Source organism: Saccopteryx bilineata, chromosome 2 (assembly GCF_036850765.1).
Source record: "Saccopteryx bilineata isolate mSacBil1 chromosome 2, mSacBil1_pri_phased_curated, whole genome shotgun sequence".
In the NCBI taxonomy this organism is placed as follows: domain Eukaryota; kingdom Metazoa; phylum Chordata; class Mammalia; order Chiroptera; family Emballonuridae; genus Saccopteryx; species Saccopteryx bilineata.
The window spans coordinates 297,910,451-297,929,988 of record NC_089491.1 but is presented as its reverse complement, the minus strand read 5'-3'; the positions used below and the strand labels follow the sequence as shown (position 1 = coordinate 297,929,988).

The following is a 19,538-nucleotide window of genomic DNA, read 5'->3' as shown; positions in this document are numbered from 1 at the left end:
GGCTAAGATGTAAGAAATGTAAGCTGTCTCGAAACCAAAGCTGAAAGCAATGCTTTTTTTTTTTTTTTTTTTTTTTTTTTGTATTTTTCTGAAGCTGGAAACGGGGAGAGACAGTCAGACAGACTCCCGCATGCGCCAGACCAGGATTCACCCGGCACGCCCACCAGGGGCGACGCTCTGCCCACCAGGGGGTGATGCTCTGCCCCTCTGGGGTGTCACTCTGCCGCGACCAGAGCCACTCTAGCGCCTGGGGCAGAGGCCAAGGAGCCATCCCCAGCACCCGGGCCATCTTTGCTCCAATGGAGCTTTGGCTGCGGGAGGGGAAGAGAGAGACAGAGAGAGGAAGGAGGGGGGGTGGAGAAGCAAATGGGCGCTTCTCCTATGTGCCCTGGCCGGGAATTGAACCCGGGTCCCCCACACGCCAGGCCGACGCTCTACCGCTGAGCCAACCGAAAGCAATGCTTTTGATCATTCCTAAGCAGAGTGACCGAGGTGCCTGCTTTATCCTCATATAAAACCATCTCTAAAAGGACTACATAAGCTCCACCTGAGGAGACACGTGCTCATTTAAACTGGCCCATTGTAGGCTTTGATAGACTAGTCATTGGGACCCTCTAGAGAAGATGGCTGGGGTGTACGTATTATTATTGAGAGCCAGAGAGTGTTCTTAATCATGTCATCCATAACAATTCAGGCATAAAAAAACCCCACAATGAGATATTGCCAAACTATCTTTTCATTTTGGCTTCCATAAACAGAGTTTACCAACAATGGGATGAATGAATTTGTAGTACTAAACTGAGACATGCTGTTTAATATAACTGCTCTGTGTAAACATGCAAGAAAATCCCAAAAGACAAGAGGAATGCAGAGGGACCCAGGCCAAACCAATCCCTCCTTGGTGGTCTTGTTCCTCAGTCCTGCTGCTCAAAGTGTGGCGGAGGCAAAGACGGAAGGAATAAGGGGACAGAAACACAATAGCTGTAGAAGGTGGTGCTGAGTGGAAGCGAAGACAGGCCATCTTTCTTCCTGGGCTCTGAGCTGCAGGCTCTTGACACCAAGCTGCACCTGAACAATTTTTCTATCTGAGCCCCACCCAGGGAAGCAGGCATGAGAAGGCTAAAGGTGTACTTGAGGTGTGGAAGCCCCTCACAGAGAGAGAGTCCTACGTCGCAGAAGTGCATCCCATTGTGGGGACAACCCGTGCTCTGTGTGCTGGGCCTTAGGTGCCAAGTGCAGAGTCCACAGCCCGCCAAGCTCAAAGGACAGCCCGGGGCCCTTGCTACCGCCAGCAGTGGTGGTCTGCATTAGTTAACCTGATATCATTGTGGGTGTATTCTAAAGAGTCAAAGGAAAGAACCCTGCTGGGAGTGGGCAGGACAGCTAGATTAAAGTGAGTGGACAGCGTTCCTGGCAGGCAGGATCCTCCTCTATTAGCCTGAAGGAAATTGATTAGCGATAGTGCTCTCGTAACTCCTGGAAGGCAGACAACTGGGTGAGCTGCCAGGGCTGAGTCGGAAAGTGACCCGTGGGAACCAAGGAGAGAGGGGATGGTGCTATGTGGACGCAGACCTTCTCAGAAATACCAAATCAAGGCACAGAAAGGCCGAGAAAGCAAAAACAATTGAAAAAATGGCAATGGATCAAATCCAGTCATCATGAATTCTGATGGAACTTTTTTATTTTTGGGAATTTGGCTGGAACAAATATTATTTTATTTCAGAGTATTTGACTGGAGTAAATCTCAGCAAAAGGGGACTATTGGTTCAAAGTGCCCTTTGGCTAAACAGAGTTGTCTTAAAAGGACTCTCTTATTCAATTGGAAATTCTGATGCACTAGTATTCCCAGAGTTTACTTCTAAGCCCACAGGGGAACCATATTGGGGGATGGCACATGGGAAGTGGGATTCCTGGTTTGAGAGTTCATAGCCCTCAACGTCCTGTGGGCTGGGGGAGGCCTGTATTTCTCCCAGCACACTGCTGAGCATGTGCAGGACTTGTGGGAGGGGCTGAACTTGAGTGACAGCCTCCCGGCTCCAGGTCCCAGACTGCTGCCTCAGAAAAGAGAGTAAATGAAGGCCCTGAGTATGTCCCCAGTGTCCCCACCCTCCCTGCTCTCATTCTGGAGGAGAGCTCATGGAGAGCTGTCCTGAGTTGGGTTTAATGAGCAGCAGCCGGCAAATGCAGAGCAAGAGGAAGGATAATGGACCTGAGAGGTTCAAGTTACAAGAACAGACCGAGGAGGCTCAGTTCATGGGGCGTGCGTGTCTGTCCGTCTGGGTGTTTCCAGGGCACTGTCAGTGGCCTCATTGATAGGTGCAGAAGATGCAGTGCAGCAGGAAGGCCACACAGGGGACTGAGAAGAAATCAGAGTCAAAGAAGGTGGCCACTTGTAAACGGTTCACCTGATAAATTAAACCCCTGTTACTTCACAAAAGATAGGGGAAGAAATGCAAGCTCCTGGCCAAGGTGAGGGGCCTGGGGTCAGGGTCTGCCCAGCAGGATGGGCTCAGCATTGCCCACAGGTGTCCAAAAGGCCCCTCCCACCTCCATTGTGCAGAGGCTGCTAATGAAACAATACAAGTCCATCCAAGCGCCTTGGGAGAGAGGCTCTGGGGTAAACCCGCAGGGTCAGGGCAAGACCAGCTTGCCCGGAGGGCCAGGCTGCTTCATGGAAAGAAAGCCTTTGGGGTCAGGTCTTTGTTCGCTCTTCCCTTTGGGTAGAAAGCACTCCCAGTCACAGGTCCACCTGGGCGGTCCCGGGGCAAAGACTTGGGGCTCTTCATGGGCCTGAGTGCACCTGACAGCCCAGGGGTGCCAGCTACAACCAGAGCAGTGGCGCTGAGGGACCCTCAGCGCAAGCCAGGAGGCCAGGCCGGCTGCACGGGCGCAAGCCGTCCAACGTCCAGCACAGGAGCACCCGTTGTAAGGTCTGGGGACGGGACTGGAGATAGACTGGGGTTAACACATGCAGCCTCTGGCCAGCCCATCGAAAGAGCTCAGAGCCTGGGGGCAGGGGGGTTCAGCAAGGGGGAGACACTTCCGTCCTGCCTGACGGCTTCGTTTCACCCGCTGTTTCTGAGTGGGCAGTGAGGAAGGGCGAGAGACGTGTGCATTATAATGAAGTGTTTTAAATTTGGGTCTCATTAATTAGTACTTATGTTGGAAAGGATGCTTTGTACCTGTATTTATTAGAGATTTAACGAGCAGATGAATAAACTCATAAGACGCGGGCAGAAGACAAGGCCCTAAAGGGGGTGTGAAAGAGTTTGCCCCTTCTTTCACACACACGGAAATGCTCCGTCTGTGAACACTGGCCCCCGTCAAAGGCGGTATCGACTGTCCTTCATTCGCTGCTGAGTATGCTAGAACGGGATAGTACTCTATCTACTTCTTTAATACTATTCTACAGTTCAGGATTTTGTTAGTTATCATTTGGATATTCTACCAGCTGGTTTCCACTTGTGAAATTAGGCATATTTATCATCATAAGATATAATTTATTGTACTCCAACTGGACTGCGTAGTTATTATACAAAGAAAAACTACATAAATAAGATTTAACCCCAGAGGAGAGATCCTCTACCAGGGAACAAGTGAGGACAGCAGCTTTGGAGAGAGTGTGTGTACACGTGCATGTATGTGTGTAGATGCGTGCATGCATGTTCAGATACAACAGCATCACCAGTCAGGGACCTTGGCTCTGCTCAGGACAGAGCTGGCCTCACTCTGCCGGGACCACAGCTGCCAGAGCAAGGCCAGGTCCTGGGTGACACATCCTGTCTGAGAGGCAGCAGGCAGACAGGAGCCGATACGCGCGTTCCTGAGTCCGGGAGACTGTGGGGATAGTGAGGGAGGGTGGGATTTAGGTTTTCCTATTGCATGGTCACCACTCTTTCATGCCCAACCTTGACATCAAAAGCAAAAACAAAAGCAAACCAACAGAAAGCATGCTCCACTCAATCTGCCTCATAGACAGCCACTTTTAAAAGATCAAAAGGAGAAAGAAATCTTGTTAATGGAGCAACTATGATGTGCAGAAGCACACATAATCCCCGCCTCTGGAAAGCTCAGAGACAGCACAGTACCTAGTACAGGGCTGCCTATCAGGGAGAAACTCATTACTGAGAGTGGCAATAATATATATATATATATATATATATATATATATATATATATATACACACACACACACACACACACACACACACTCTAAAAATTACATAATCATGGATTTATTATGTAATTATATAATTATACAATCATATAAGTTATTACTCTACCAAACATGCTGCTCTTTTAGGAGGCACCAGGCCAAGATCAACAAGTACAAGGTCCCCCATTGGAGACCCAAAACTTGGACTGAACACCCACCTGGCCCACAGCTGGAGGGCATGGTTTAGTTGGAACATCCCCACCCTCCTTGGCTGGGCTGTCATACCCCACATGGCTCCTGTCACCCTGAGGCCTTCCTGTCCCAGCCCCATCAGGTCAGGTGCGCCCTCTCCAGCTTGGTTCAAAGCCCCAGGCCTGAAACCCTCACCTGGTCCCTCACACCCTCACGGTCCTACCCGCTCCATTGCGCCCAGAACCTCAGCGTCAGGGCGGAAAGGGGCCTCCCCGTCACCTGCTCCTGCAGGTCCTCACCTCCCACTGACTGTGCCCCCTGAGAGACTGCCTGGTGTTGCCACTTGAGCCCTAAGTGATGACAACATGATGAGCACTAGGTAAACAAGCTACTAGCATCACTAGACTGCCACTCACCACACGAGTGCAGGCCCTCTACACTCCAGGGGTCAGGTTTCTTGGGCCTCTCCACAGTCCCTGCCCTGGGAGAAGAACAGTGGCACGGGTCTGGGGAGACACAGACTCCCTGTCCGTTCCCCTCCGCGTGCGTCACTAGAGCTCTTCACGGCCCTGCCACACACAGTGTGCCCCTCCAAGGGCCATCCGAACCAGTAACATCAGCAGAATTCTGATCCCTCTCCAAACCTACTGTGTTGGGATGTGCATTTTAAAGAGATCACAGCTGATCTGCATGCACATTAAAGATGGAGAGGCGCTGGTTTACAGAACAGACCTGGGGATGAGGCAACCCCCCTACCCCACCCCCCGTGCTTTACCTGTCAGCGAGGATGCAGCCCTTATACGGGGGCGTCCAGGCTGTCTTCATCCCCGGCTGGCACATGGGCACAGTGGGCTAGTGAAAGACCTGGGATTTGGAGTTGGAGGATGAGTTCAAGTTGTAGTTTTATTTGTTTGTTTTTTGGTGAGAGGAGACAAACTCCCTTATGCCCCTTGACTGGGATCTACCAGACAACCCCATCTGGGCCTGAGGCTTGAGTACTGAGCTATTTTTAGCACCTGAGGCTGATGTACTCCAGTGGAGCGGCCCTCTGTGCCCGGGGCCACACTTGAACCAATAGGTCCACTGGTTATGGGAGGGGAAGAAGGAGAGAAGGGGGAGAAGCAGATGGTTGCTTCTCCTGTGTGCCCTGAACAGGTATCGAACCTGTGAAGTCCATACACCAGGGGAACCCTCTATCTACTGAGCCATCAGCCAGGGCCTCAAGAATGGTTTTGTCACATACTTGCATATCTCACTCCTAAGCCTCAGGTTCCCCGTATGGGACACAGGGGTAATAGTGCACCAACCTCACAAAGTTACTACAAGTATCAGATGAAATAGAACAGTGAAAGTGTGTTGTCCAAAGTATAGGGGGGGGGGTGATGTTAAACGTGTGTGCACACACATAAAAACGTGCACACGCATATTGAAGCCAGAGGGTCACACGGCCCATTGCTGCAATAGTTTCAGCTGCACTGACAACCTCCAGGGGCAGCAACAGGTAGGTCCTGACAAGCTCATCTGGGGAACAGAGGGAAGAAGCAGACACAGCTTTGGGTCTGGTGGAAACTCAGGACAAGGTTCAGAAAGTTAACCGCTCCTTCCCAATCTTGTTTTGTAAGCTAAGTCATTGGAAGGAACCATAGTTTTCTAACTGTACTTTAGAATCTCTTAAACTGTAGGTGGTGGATTTTTTGGTCCCATTCACAGCAGGGCCAGGGTGGGGTTATGGGGAACCAAAGGACAAGGACAGGAATTACAGTCAAGTAATCCCAGGTGGCGGGGATATCCCTATGCTGCTTTGCCTGAAGCAATTGCATCGTGTACTCTCCAGAGCAGAGAGGGTGGGTGGAAGCCCTTAGGATGCAAGCTTGGTGAGACTGCTAAAAAACATTAGAACTCACCTGATGTCCTCATCTCGCAATTAGCAAAATTAAGATTAAGAACTTGTCCGAATGGCAAATTTGGGGTAGAACCCAGGTCTCAACAATGAGTCCAGGGTACCAGGTACTTCCCCCAGGTTCCATTCAACCCCCCAGGGGCTCCCAGGGAAGAACGATGGAGTGGTGATGAGCTTGCAGGACAGCATCTCCTGGGGACAGCTTCAGGGAACAGGCTTCTCTAAGTTGTGGCTCCACTGAGGAGAGGGTTTGGCCTGTGATCCAGCCCTCCCAGGCCCTCTTTTGTTTACTAAAGGCAGGGATCTGGGAGCAGGAAGAAGAGGGGACGGTCAGCTCTATGGACCAGGTTAGAGTCCGGGCTGAGGAGTGAGCAGGCCAGGAGGCTGATGAGCTGGGAGACAGCTCAGAAGTCACACTGCTGAGACTGCACAGGGATAAGGCCCTCAGAGGACTGTGCAGGGCTGGGGCCAGAGCCCACACGAGGTGAAGAAAGCAGTTTTAGCAGCTCTGTGACAAATGACTACCGAAAGGCGGAGCCTGACCTACAACCCAGCTCACAGAGATTTACAGCGAGAGTTGGGAGAGGGTGAGGGTGGAGGGTGACCTGTTGGCCCAACACTGAGGAGTTTCTCAGGATGTGGAGCTTTACATGCTGAAGCTAGGGCAGCCCCGGGCCCACATGCATGGTTTACCACCCTGGGGCGGGGACAGTCCGGTGGGGCCTGAGAGCACCTGCTACAGAGAGGTGGCAGAGACATGGGGCTAGAATTCCCACCTGCGAACTTTGGACTTGAACCACAAAAGCAGAGTGAATGGCAATATAATTGTGATTCTAGTACCTTAAATAATTGTTTACTAAAAATGCTAGGTATTACCTGAAGAAATACAGGGAATAACAATATGAATAAGGTCCCCAAATCCAGAGGAAAAATTAGATTTGTGCCTAATCATATAGGAAACCATGAGTGATACCTCTTCTAATACCATGGAAAGACAAGTCAGAGTAGGGAGATTCCAGCTGAATGTAGACCGGGCTTGAGGGGGGTGGAGGTAAATCCTGAGCCAGGTTTGGAAGGCTGGTGGGGGTTGTGATGCGAGGCGCTAACGCAGGTGAAGGACATGAGGACACATGACACAATAAGAACATAGCATGTTCTGTAACCATCACAGAGTGGGGCTGGGCATGAAGGAGCAGCTGGAAGTACAAGTTCACACAAAATCTGGGTCTGGACTTCATTCTGAGGCTGTAAGGAACCATCAAAGGTTTTAGAACAAGAAAGGGACAGAGATCAGAACTAGGAGATCAACTACGGGTTGCTCTTAACCATCCGCATGGAGGGAGTCCATCCCCCCTCGGCATTAACTTATTCATCCCACAACCTCTACCGGCAGGACATTCTCTCTCATGTCTCACACAAAGCTCTTTCCTGAGATCCCAGTGCTTTCCGTGCTTTGTGACTCTACATCAAACGGAGAGTTCCACCGGGTCCAAGTAGACACTACTCACGAGAATGCAAAGGAGAATGATAAATCACTCTTAGAGTCAAAGCTTTAATCAAATACTTCGACCTTGTTCCAAGATCCATCCAGGAGAAGAAGCACAACTAACACAAGTGTATTTCTCATGGAAAGAAATAAAACATTCTTGTGCTTGGCGGGTACTCAGGGAGGAGAAGGAAGAAGTGGAGGATGGGCAGACAGAACAGGAGAAAGAGGAAGAAGAGAGGCAAGAGGAGGTGGGAAAGGATGGTATCCTGAGTTAAACCACATTCCCCCAAAAGATATGTCCAGTCCTAAGTCCTAGTATGTGTGATGTGACCTCATCTGGAAATAGAGTCTTGATAGGTGTAATTAATTTTAAGATCTCAAGATGTGATCATCCTGGATTTCTGGTGAGGCCCGAATCCAACAATTGATGTCTTTGTATAAGAAAGGAGAAGGATTTGACACACAGAGGCAGGGATGAGAGTCATGTTTCCACAAGCCAGGGGTCGCCCAGAGCCACCGGAAGCAGAAAGAGACAAGGAAGGACTCACCCCTGGAGCCTTTGGAGGGAGTGTGGCTGCCTCAGTTAAGACTAATCACTGTCAGAAAGAAATGCTGCAAACACACACACACACACACACACACACACACACACACACACACACACACACACACACACACACAGCAGCACTGCTGGCAGACAGACCAGCCCATGGGGAATCTGCAAACATCCAGCCACAGGCGTGAGAGGTCATGCATGCAAACGTGCAAACGGTGCTTGGCCCTGCGGAAGGCAGCTGTGGCAGGCCCATGCAGTGATTAAGGGCAGCTGCTGATCCTCTGGCCTCGGTGACCCTGAGCACCAGAGCAGTCGCCAGCAGTGGGACAAAGGAAAGGAGGAAGCACAGTGCCCAGGGCGCCCGAGCCCCGAGCCTGGCGTGGGGGACAGCGGTGCTCTCAGGTGAGCACGGCTGGTGGAGATGGAAGCGCTGTGTGAAATGACTGCTTCTAGATCCCCAGGAGCCTTGTCACTCATGACCACAGATAATCAGGAGCTGCCTCCAGCGCTCAGCTGCAAGCCTGAGCTGAAAGCCTCCTGCTCAGGTTCCGACCCGAGAGAAATGTCAGAGTGGACTTAGAGAGCGCTTAAACACAAAGCCCAGGATGAAACTCCTGGCAGCTTCCCAGCTGCCTCCACATGCAGCGTAAGAGCGTAAGAGCGAAACAAAGCCACACAGCTGCTGGATTCACACAGCCCGGAGGCACCGGACCCACAAGACTGCACTGGGCCCCTCCCTGGGCGTCACTGCCAGCCCCGCTCACAGCCTGGGGGCAGCGGAGGCCTCTGCCTCCCTGGGCAAGAAGTTCAGCTGTGCAGAGCAGACAGTCCTCTCTTTAATGAGGAATACTTGCCCAGCCCTGGCTGGGTAACTAAGTGGGTTAGAGTGTTGTGTGGAAACAACAATGTTGTAGGTTTGACCCCCAGTCAGGGCACATATGGGAAGCAACCAACAAGTCTGTAAATATATAAGTGGAACTGCAAATGAATGCTTCTCTCTCCCTCGCTCTCTCTGCTTTCCTCTGTCTGTCTAAAATCAAACAATTAAAAGTATAATAATAATGCCAGCAAAATCCACTCATCCTCTTGAAACTTCGAGTCACAGTGGCTGTTGCCTTTATTTCTTCCCTCTTTCTTTCCCTTCGCCTGGTCCTCTTCCCAGGCCTCACTGTTCTAAGCCAAAAAAAGAGATGGCTTCCACTCAGCAAATTTTCTGAGTTCTCCCCAGAGCCCAGTGAAAACCAGAGAAAGCATCAGAAAAGCAGCACCCTCTACACCTCCCGAGCCTTAGAGCATCATTTCTTCTATGAAACAAGGTTAAATGAAATTCCTACAGCAAAATCCCTCCCAGTGCTTGAGCGAGGGGCGATTGGGGAAGGAGAAACTGAGCTTTGGAACTCTCTGTGATACACTTTATCAGGATTGTCTAAATTGGGATATAATTGACCTATGACAATTCTGTTAGTTTCAGATGTACAACGTAATAATTCAACTTTTGTATATATTGCTAAATGAGCACCACAGTAGGTCTAGTTAACACAACACCGAGGATTTTAAGTATTCCATGCCATTCCCTAACTCTTCAGGAGGTCTCTTTTTTTCTGGAAAAGCTAAACTCATCAATAACAATTATGACAGTGACACAAACACTGAGAATTCGCTTCATCAAACCACCCTTCCAGGGCATATTACTGCCCCTGTTTAATAAATTAATAATTTGGGGTCCAGGGAGGTTAGGTAACTGGGCCAAGGTTGCTAAGGAGAGCCTGGCTTTGAACCCAAGTATGCTAACTCTAGAGTGTGCATTTCTAACCATCACTGCTTATTTCTCCCATACGATTTTCTATAAGCCGAACTCTGATGGCACCTGCTCTCCTTTGCTCCGCTGCTCCCATTCCGACGGATAGCGCGAGGGAACTAACCCAACTGGGCACCTGCTGCGTGTAAAGCACTGCCACCCTTGGTGTAGACAGGATGGCTGCACAGAAGAGAAACAGCTGGCTTATTCAATCTCTCCTGCCTGCCCAGATGGCAAGTGGCTGAGGCCAGATGTAAAGGTCTAGCTTTAAAGCCCAGACTCATTCCAGAACTTTCCTGGAATGTCTGGCTATAGCTTGACCATCTGCAGTTTAAGCTGATTTATACATAATGAAGCATGGACCACTTTCATTGTCTCCCACCTCTGTGATCAGGATGCAGTTCTGCTATGTTTTTGGGGGGTTACTTATAGAGAGGACCTCTGAGGATCCACAGAGGGCCGCACACGTCCTGAACATCACTCTCTGATCCTCGGGAGGAAAAAGGGATTTGGTTTTGATTTATATTTTGTTGTCCTGAAAGAATTATGATCTTATCACTCACATCATCTGTTCCCTTCCTTCACCCTGATTTTATTATCTTTATGGCTTGACAGTCTAATAGATGATTTTAATTCCACAGAAGCCCTCGCTACGAAGGGATGACAAAGAAAATATGGGCTACATAGAGATCATTTTAGAAACTTCGGCTGCGATGATTCAGGGGGGAAGGAGATATATTTCTAAGCCCTGGCTTGGCGGTCTCTCTTTCCATCTTATCAACCTTCCGCAAGGATTTGCTCAGGGAGAAAGTTGAAAGGCTTTCCAATGCCACACGAGCAGAGTTCTCTCCGAGCCGCCATGATTTGCTCTCCAGAGTAAAATTCCCTTTGGTTAAAATGGGCTAGAAACATCCATATAGTATTCAAGACAGTTCACTATGGCAACGTCAGTGTTAGAAAACAGCCATTTAGGAGGCCCCTGCTTTGACAGAACCCATAACTATGATCTCAGCTCCCTTCCAAACTCACTAGGCTGGGGCCGTAACAAGCTAAGAAAAATCCATTGTAACACAAATTAATATAAGCAAACACTGAACAAAACATACTCAAATACACAATAATATTAGCTTCAAAAAGATAGGCCCACACACAGAGAATGAGAACCACCCTCCCAATTATCCTACGTGCCAATTATCTCATGTGCTGACTGCCGTGAACCACCTAACTGCCGGTCTGCAGGACGCTGCTGAATTGCGGTATGTTTCCTCTACGTCCTGTTGATGAGCTGGAGGACCCGGTTCCCCTCACCAGCACCTGGGAATGAAACCTCACTCCAGGTTAAAAGGAAAGCAGAGCCCAAGGGAGGCACTCTCTGAAGAAAGGGCCTGGTTCTAAACACACTGTGAACTGAGACCTCCGAGGGTGGAGGAGGCTGAAGGCGGAGGGAGGGAACGGACAGGAGAAGGAGCAGGAAACAAATGTGTACGTATAGAATAGTTCTTACTGGGTTGCTTTTAATGTCTGCCTTTATAACATATGTGATCTCAATACACCTAATAAGAAGGAACTTTTGCTAACGGATGAGGCTCAGAATAATTCAGTAACTTGCCTGAGGGCACAGAGCTAGTCAGTAGTCAAACCATGATTCAAACCCAGGACCTTAGCCCCAAAGCTCATGGTCTTCCCAGTAAGTTACCAAGGTCACAGCCAGGTTAGCCTGCTGCTTACCCAAAGTGAAGTGTGTCATGGCTCCTCTGCACACCCAGCAAGCTGTCTCTGTCCCTATGAGGGGGAACCCCCATGTCTCCCAACCTGGGATATTAGTGTGATTTTGCTGTACAAGTTTCTGAGTGCGCTGGGGGCAGCGATGGCCATCGGAGTTACTCTGGGGACTGCCTAGGCCATTCCCCTGAGAGTCAGCAGACTGGGAGAAAGTGGAAATGCCCACATGGGAAAAGCTGAGGACCATACTTCACAGATAGTCAAGCACAGGATGGGATGTCGCTCAACAGGAGGGGCACGTGCAGGGTGCCACTTGTCAGTGGGTGGCCTTGGAAAAGCAATTCTCTTCTCTGCAAGGTCCTAGTTTATTCCCTTGAGAAGTGGCGTTGCCTCTGAAATGTCACAGGGCTGTTCCAAGGATTGGCTACGCGAACATAAGCACGCACCGACACTGTGACGTGGTGTGAACAGCATCTGGAGTTAGTGAGAATGTTACTATTCACAATGTGCAGAGTTGTGACTGCAGACAGAGGACGACTCCCGGCTGGGAGGAAAATGCCAGAAGAGCCTGGCACCCTAGGGCGCCGAGGATCTGGGGCGGGGAAGGATCCCCTTCTCCTTATTTCCTTGAACAACTACATGCCACCTCCCTCAGAAGAAATGAGATGCTGTACTTTCCTCTTGTCAAAACCCTGACTCCCAGGTGACTGTCTGGAGATGTCAGAATAGCCGAATTTCCCCTCTGTGGCCAAAATAGTGGATGAGTGATGACCTTTCCACTGGCAGGAGCTTAAAAAGACAGTGAGACAGCACCATGTCCACTTCCGAGGTCAGCTGACCCCTCCTTCGCTGCAAGACGTGCAGGAGCCCTGGAGTGAAGCCCACCTCCCAGACCAGTCGGCAGAGCGAATGCCCTGCACCAACAAAGTCAAAGAAATTGCCTTTTTTAATTTTCCAAAAGGCACAAGACAATGATGAGTAGAGTGGAGTCAAGTATATAGATAAAACAAAATCATAATAACCCATAATTTGAGTACATACTAGGGGCTAGATCCTGTGTGTAAGAGCTTTGCAAGTATTATCTTATTTAATCCTCACAATTATTCCACAAGGTAGACTTTTCATCACTTCCATTTGACAGATGAGAAAGCATTTGTAACTTGCAGAAGCACTAAATGGCGGAGGCAGGACACAGATTGAGGTCTCTGGCTCAAGCGCCCACAGGCAAGGACAACTGAAGGTCAAAATGCTGGATTGGTCTCCAGGTTCTGCCCCTTTCACCCCTGCCTATGACCTCAGGTGTTCTTTGGGGGAAATGACAGTTGCCTTCCTGAGTTGGGTCCCAAGAGCAGTGCCGAGAGCTGGGATTCATACACATGGGTTTAGGAACATAAGGAAGAAGCTTAGAAACACAGGCCAGAGGAGTCCATGAAGCTGGGAGAAGAAGAAAGAGTCCATGAGTCATTTCTCATTCATTATTAACCCAGCTGTCATATCTGTGAAATGAGGGTGGTGGGGAACTGCAGGAGAGGCTAGGTGGCCACTGGGATGCCTTTCTGCTCATAGTTGTTGCTGGGCACTGGATGGGCCCACAAGATCAAACAATTCCCCAAACAGATGTCCAACCACTGTCTTCTCAGGAATCTTTAAAAATAACATGCTCCATTTTGCCAAGACAGAAACAACCACAAGAATACTCTTTACTTCACTAGAAAAAAAAAATAGCTACAAGGATAATTCATGCCTGTAATGTTCTCATCTCCTATGCCCTATCTAACTATAAATTAATTCTCAGAACGGCACAATGAGAGACTACAATCGCAACACCGAAACGGCAAGCCTCTGTTTTCCAAGAGAAAGAAAGGCCACCTCTTTATATAAAGGACCTCGCTACATTCCTCTGCATCTACTCCAGACTCATGGACAACTGTGATTGAAAGGAAATTTGAAGGTCAACTAATTTGACTCTCTGCCCAGTTATCAACTCCCCTTCAAATGTCTCTGAAGGGTGCCTAAGAGATGCTTAAATACCTTCAGGGCAAGAAACCTGATATCACTCCAAGCTGCCTATTGCATTCATTGGGCCGCTCTGATCTTTCCCAAGGTCTTTCTCATACTGTTCACAGTTTCCCTCCTCTGCACCTGTGGCCAGACAGACCGTGCCTACCGTTCCTCCACCACAGCCCTTAGAAGCTGTGGCCCCCACGTCTCCTCCTCTGCAGAGCTGTCAATCATTCTGGACTTATATATAAAAACAACCTGACTACCACTGAGGTGGTGGTGTTTTCATTGTCCTCTTTTTTTTTTTTTTTTCCTAACAGATTAGAACCGCAATTATTTCAAGATGATTACTCCTCCAGATAACCCAAATGGCAACATTTTTTTCAGCCTATATTATCAGCAACACTGAAAGCTGATTATAATCAACTTGCTTTCATAAAAAGGAGAAATAAATTGGAAAATAGACTTTAAGCAAACCTACTTGGCTAAAAGTCTCACCAGCAAGCATTCCATGTTCCCAGACAAACAAGGAAGAAGTGAAAATGCTGTCTTCTCCACCCCTGCCCATCCCACACTGAATTTAAATGACCAGCTTTCAAATCACAGAACCATAAAAATCATCTAGCCCCAACCTTACATTTTATGATGTGGAAACTGAGACCCAGAGATCCCATTGCTTTCTCTTTACCAGTACCTCAAATGTGCATTAATTCTCTGTGCTGGGTTAGGCACTGGGGACACCAGGGTGCCAAGCCCTTGCCCTTTTGGGTCTCTAAGCAGAGAACCATAAGGCAATGCAATGCAAGGGATTTAAAATGCCCAGAAGCATGTCGTTGGGATAACCCAATGATAGGCATTTAGAACCCCGCACAGAAGACCTGGAGGACCAGCAGCTGTTTCCTTTCTCTGCCTTTGCCCAAACTGTTGCTCCATTGAGATACCTGCTTCCTCTCTTTTTCTTTCTTTCTTTCTTTCTTTCTTTCTTTCTTTCTTTCTTTCTTTCTTTCTTTCTTTCTTTCTCTCTCTCTCTCTCTCTCTCTCTCTCTCTCTCTCTTTCTTTCTTTCTTTCTTTTTATTTTTTTGGCAATCACCATTTAAGACTCAGCTCAGGTGTCACGCCCTGACACTTTCTCCTCAATTCCTCCTTAGCTGCCCTCCCCCTCTGTGCTCCCACAATCCTTTGTACAACTCACACTCACTGCCCTTAGCATCACGGACTGCACCGTCCTTCCCCGGCAAACTTCTCTACAAAACCCTAGTTTCCCGGAGACAGGGAACTGAGTGTTATTCAGTTTTATATGTCTGACTAGTTCAGTTGGTACAGGCTGAGTTTGATAAAGGGACAAATAAACATTTCAGCAGAATCTTAAAGGTTAACAGGCATTTGTCACACACAGAAGGAGAGCAAAGAAGCCCAGCTCAGGAAGCCTGCCAAGAGGCACAGCGCTCTGACAGGGGCGGCATGGCTGCAGGGCTGTGTGGAGCTCTCAGGGTGGCAGAGGTGGGCTGAGCTTGGGGCTCGGGGATTAAGATTGGACCAGATGTGAAAATCTGTATGAGCCATGCTGAGGTATCCAGACATTATCCTGTCTGCAGGGTGGGAGCAAAAAAAATCTTCACAGAGGGGAATGGCATGATTGCTTAGGTTTTAAGGTCAGTCAAGTGGCCAGAAGAGAAAGCGCTGCCCTGAGGACAGACAGGCAGGAGGGTGTGTTTGGAGCTACTGCACCATCCAGGACATGGGGAGGGTCTGAACCAGGAACACTGTATCCAGAGAGCGCAGGGAGAGCCCTGAGGCAGAAGCACCGTGTGGACTCAGCTTTGAGAGCTCAGGTAGGACCAGCAGAGGGGGGGAGAAGCATCATGGTGGAACCAGGGTTTCTAACCTGGAATCACAAGGTGGTATGGTCACTGTTACTAGAGACAGGGACCTGGGCGTCAGGGGGTGGAGTGGGGGTGGTAGTGGTGCGACTATGAGGTCTTTTGAGGCAAGATTCCGACGACAATCCTTCCAGATGATTTCTGTAGTTCCAGAGCTATGTACATTGCTACTGATTTAATGAGAAAGTTAAATAAAGTGCAAGAAAATAAATTACGAAACCTAGAGTACAAGACAAATATTTAATGCTGACAGTCAGACGGAGCAACTCTGATGATTTGAGGGTGTAAGAAACAACTTCAGATGAGGAAGCATTTGGTTCTCACAACTACTAATATTTTTCAACCCGTAAAATTGGCATTTGTATACACAATATTCTCATGATATTCCATATCTTTCTTATTTTCCCGACCCAATAATATCATTTTCATATCTTTTAAATTTTTTTCCATTGATTTGAGAGAGTGAGAACAAGAGGAAGGGTGGGGGAGGGAGGGAAGGAGAGAAGCATCAGCTTGTTGTTCCACTTAGCTGTTCCATTTTAGCTGTGCACTCATAGGCTGCTGCTTGTACAAGCCCTGACTGGGGATCAAACCCACCGCTTCAGCCTGACCTGTGGTGGCGCAGTGGATAAAGAGTCAGTCTGGAACTCTGAGGTTGCTGGTTCAAAACCCTGGGCTTGCCCGGTCAAGGCACATATGGGAGTTGATGCTTCCTGCTCCTCCCCTCTTCTCTCTCTTTCTCTCCTCTTTCTAAAATGAATAAATAAAGTCTTAAGAAAAAAACAAACCCACGACTTGGGCATGCTGGGACAATGTTCTATTCCCCGAGCCACCTGGCCAGGGCCTATCATTTTTTTTTTTTATTTTTTATTTTTTTAATTTTTTTAATTTATTTTTTACAGAGACAGAGAGTGAGTCAGAGAGAGGGATAGACAGGGACAGACAGACAGGAACAGAGAGAGAGATGAGAAGCATCAATCATTAGTTTTTCATTGCGCGTTGCAACACCTTAGTTGTTCATTGATTGCTTTCTCATACATGCCTTAACCGCGGGCTTTCAGCAGACCGAGTAACCCCTTACTGGAGCCAGTGACCTTGGGTCCAAGCTGGTGGGCTTTTGCTCAAACCAGATGAGCCCGCGCTCAAGCTGGCGACCTCGGGGTCTCGAACCTGGGTGCTCTGCATCCCAGTCCGAAGCTCTATCCACTGCGCTACTGCCTGGTCAGGCCTATCATTTTCATATATATTTTTTAAATTATTATTACCAGTTGGCTAATGTCCTCAAACCACTCAGTGAGTCCCAGTCACCAGGGAGAATTCAGTTTACATTAATAAGTGGACCCACTCAGCTACTTTATTGACTAGTAATCTCATGTCTTACTCATCTTTTCAAAATGCTAGGTCTATATATTGTTGGGGGAGACCCGAGTGACACATTCACAAATGAATCTCTTCTGCTCCAAAATCGATCCATCTTTTAATCTGCTAACATTCCCCTCTCCCTCATTCTATAGCAAAAGTTCGGAAGCACACGCAATGCACAGGACCTATAGAGCCAATGGCTGCACCTCTAGAAACCACGGAAGGACTCGGGGTTATCCCAAGCGCGCAGGGACTGTTCCTGGTAGAGAAGACACCGAAACCGCCAGCTCACCCTCTTCCTCAAGTTGTAGGTGAGGATGAGGTTCCGGGAGAAGGAGTGGGAGAAGGCCGTGTAGAACTCCAGCACTTTCTGCAGGGCGTCCCTCTTGATCACATGCAGGTCACAGTAGGTCAAGGCCCTAACGTTGGCACAGGACTGGGCAAGGGTGGCTTCCTTCCAGAACACATCTCCAAACACATCTCCTTTCCCTAAAGAAAGAAAGCAGTGATGAGGAAAGTGTCATCCAGGAGGGGTCTGGCCATCCGGGTGGCTGCCCTGTGCTCCCCTTAAATGCTGTCCGTTTGGGCTCAGAAAAGGCAACAGTGATTTAAACTTGAACCTTAGCAACATGCAATTTTAGAAACTTAAAACACCACAAAATGCACATCAAAGTTTGATCAATGACTCTGGGACCATTCATGTTATCTCTTGAACATTCTAGCCAAAACGGGAACCCCTGCTGTTCTTTAGCACACACCCCATTTTCCCAAAACACCAATCCTAATCTGAAATTATACTATTTATGTGTTTGCTTGTTTATTGTCTGTTTGCCAGCACAAGAGTTCCTGTGTTTTATTCCTTCATGTAACACAGTGTCCGCTGGAAGGAAAGTCAACTATGGGTGGACAGTAGGCTGTTACAGGAAGGGTGTGGACTCTTCATCGGAGCTGAGGAACAGGAGAGGGCCCCTCTGTTTAAGATGATCTACATGTACACAGTCAGGCAAGAGTGGAGTCCATTCCCTCCTACATTCTGTCCTCTGCCCTGAGGTTCATGTTTGTATGATGCCCCATTCTTCACCCTCTCGCCCATGCCTCTTTCACGTTCCTTGACCTTGCCACATGCCCTCCTGGTCATATAAAAGTACGGCCCCTATATAAATGGCATCTCCAGGATCCTAAATGTTTAGCATTCTACAGGAGTCTATTTCATAAATCAATGGAACACTAATCCCACATAGCCATGTTCTGGGTCAAACCTTTATCAATCTCTAAATATCTGCTTTTCACAACCTAGGGATATTTTTCTCACCTTCCTCAGCAATCAACATTTTAACATATGTCTAATACAGTTTGATTCACTCCTAGCACAGCCTTCTGGTTATAAATAGCTTGAAATGTTATTTATCTCATCTCTAGATTTTCAGCACAGACAAACCCCTATTTGAATCCCCAGGGAGCCAGAGAGGAGTATGCAGGGGGAAGGAAACACCGCTACAGGGTGGAAGTTGACCCTGACAACCCGCAGGACAGTGGCCTGCCCCTGCCCCCAGGTTAGCCTCGCCCCACAGCTGGAACCCCACGGCACAGTATGATTAACAGCACAGCTGTTTTCCTGATTCAGCCTACAGAGGCAATCAGACTTTCAAGTGCCTGGACAGAACCTGACCTTTCCTTAAACACCCAAAAGTGTGATCCTAGGTGTATATAAGAGCTCCTTGGGCACAGCCTCCTCTGAGCAGTCCCACCCTGCGAGCTGAAAAACAAGGTCCTAGACCCTTTACTGTGCAGTTCTTTATGTGTTTGTGAGATACTGTGCAGTTCTAATTGATGAAGATGGTTTTACTGGCTCCACACAAGTAGGATACCCGTGCGGGGTAGCTTTGAGGTAAATATACCTTAAAACTGTGCTATTTAAATCCCCTTACCACACTGTGATGCAGTCATCTGTAACACAACTGGGCTCATTTGGGGCTGTGGCAGTGGATGGAATGTCTTTCTGTCAATGCTACCTGGCTGCCATGGAGACAGGCTGATTCAGTGTGTGCTCCCTGGTACCGAGTTCCACCCTGGCCAATTCGTTCATACATATTAATTATTCCATCTGTTCCCTATAACTGCATCATAATGTTTCTCTTGACTTTCATATTTGCTTAATCTTATTCCTCTAGAGAACACTCTTCTGACACACAATATGAGAGTCAAAAAAGACATCCCACCTGTATACTACAATGCATATCAAGAGGCAAAGCCTAATTCTTTTCTTCTTGAATCAAGACTGACCTTGGTCCCTTGTCTTGATGACTAGAATGCAGTAGAAGTGATGTCTGGGATTCTGAGGTAAAATCATAGGAAGCCTCCAAGCCTCTGTCTGGGTCTCTTGGAACACTCACTCTGCACGTGTTCCCTCTTGGAACACAACCACCATGTTTTGAGAAAAACAAGCCACACATACAGGTGCTCTGGTGGACTGCCCAGCTG

At 48.4% G+C, this 19,538-nt stretch overlaps 1 protein-coding gene across 3 annotated transcripts in view; it reads right to left on the bottom strand.

The window, feature by feature from the left end:
* The window catches only part of KCNH1 (potassium voltage-gated channel subfamily H member 1), a 348,411-nt gene that overhangs the window by 48,996 nt on the left and 279,877 nt on the right, over nt 1-19,538 (bottom strand). For all 3 annotated transcript variants that reach the window (XM_066255144.1, XM_066255141.1, XM_066255143.1), the window contains exon 10: nt 17,350-17,546. In XM_066255144.1, coding sequence (XP_066111241.1) covers nt 17,350-17,546 — 197 coding nt within the window. The remainder of the gene's footprint in view (nt 1-17,349; nt 17,547-19,538) is intronic.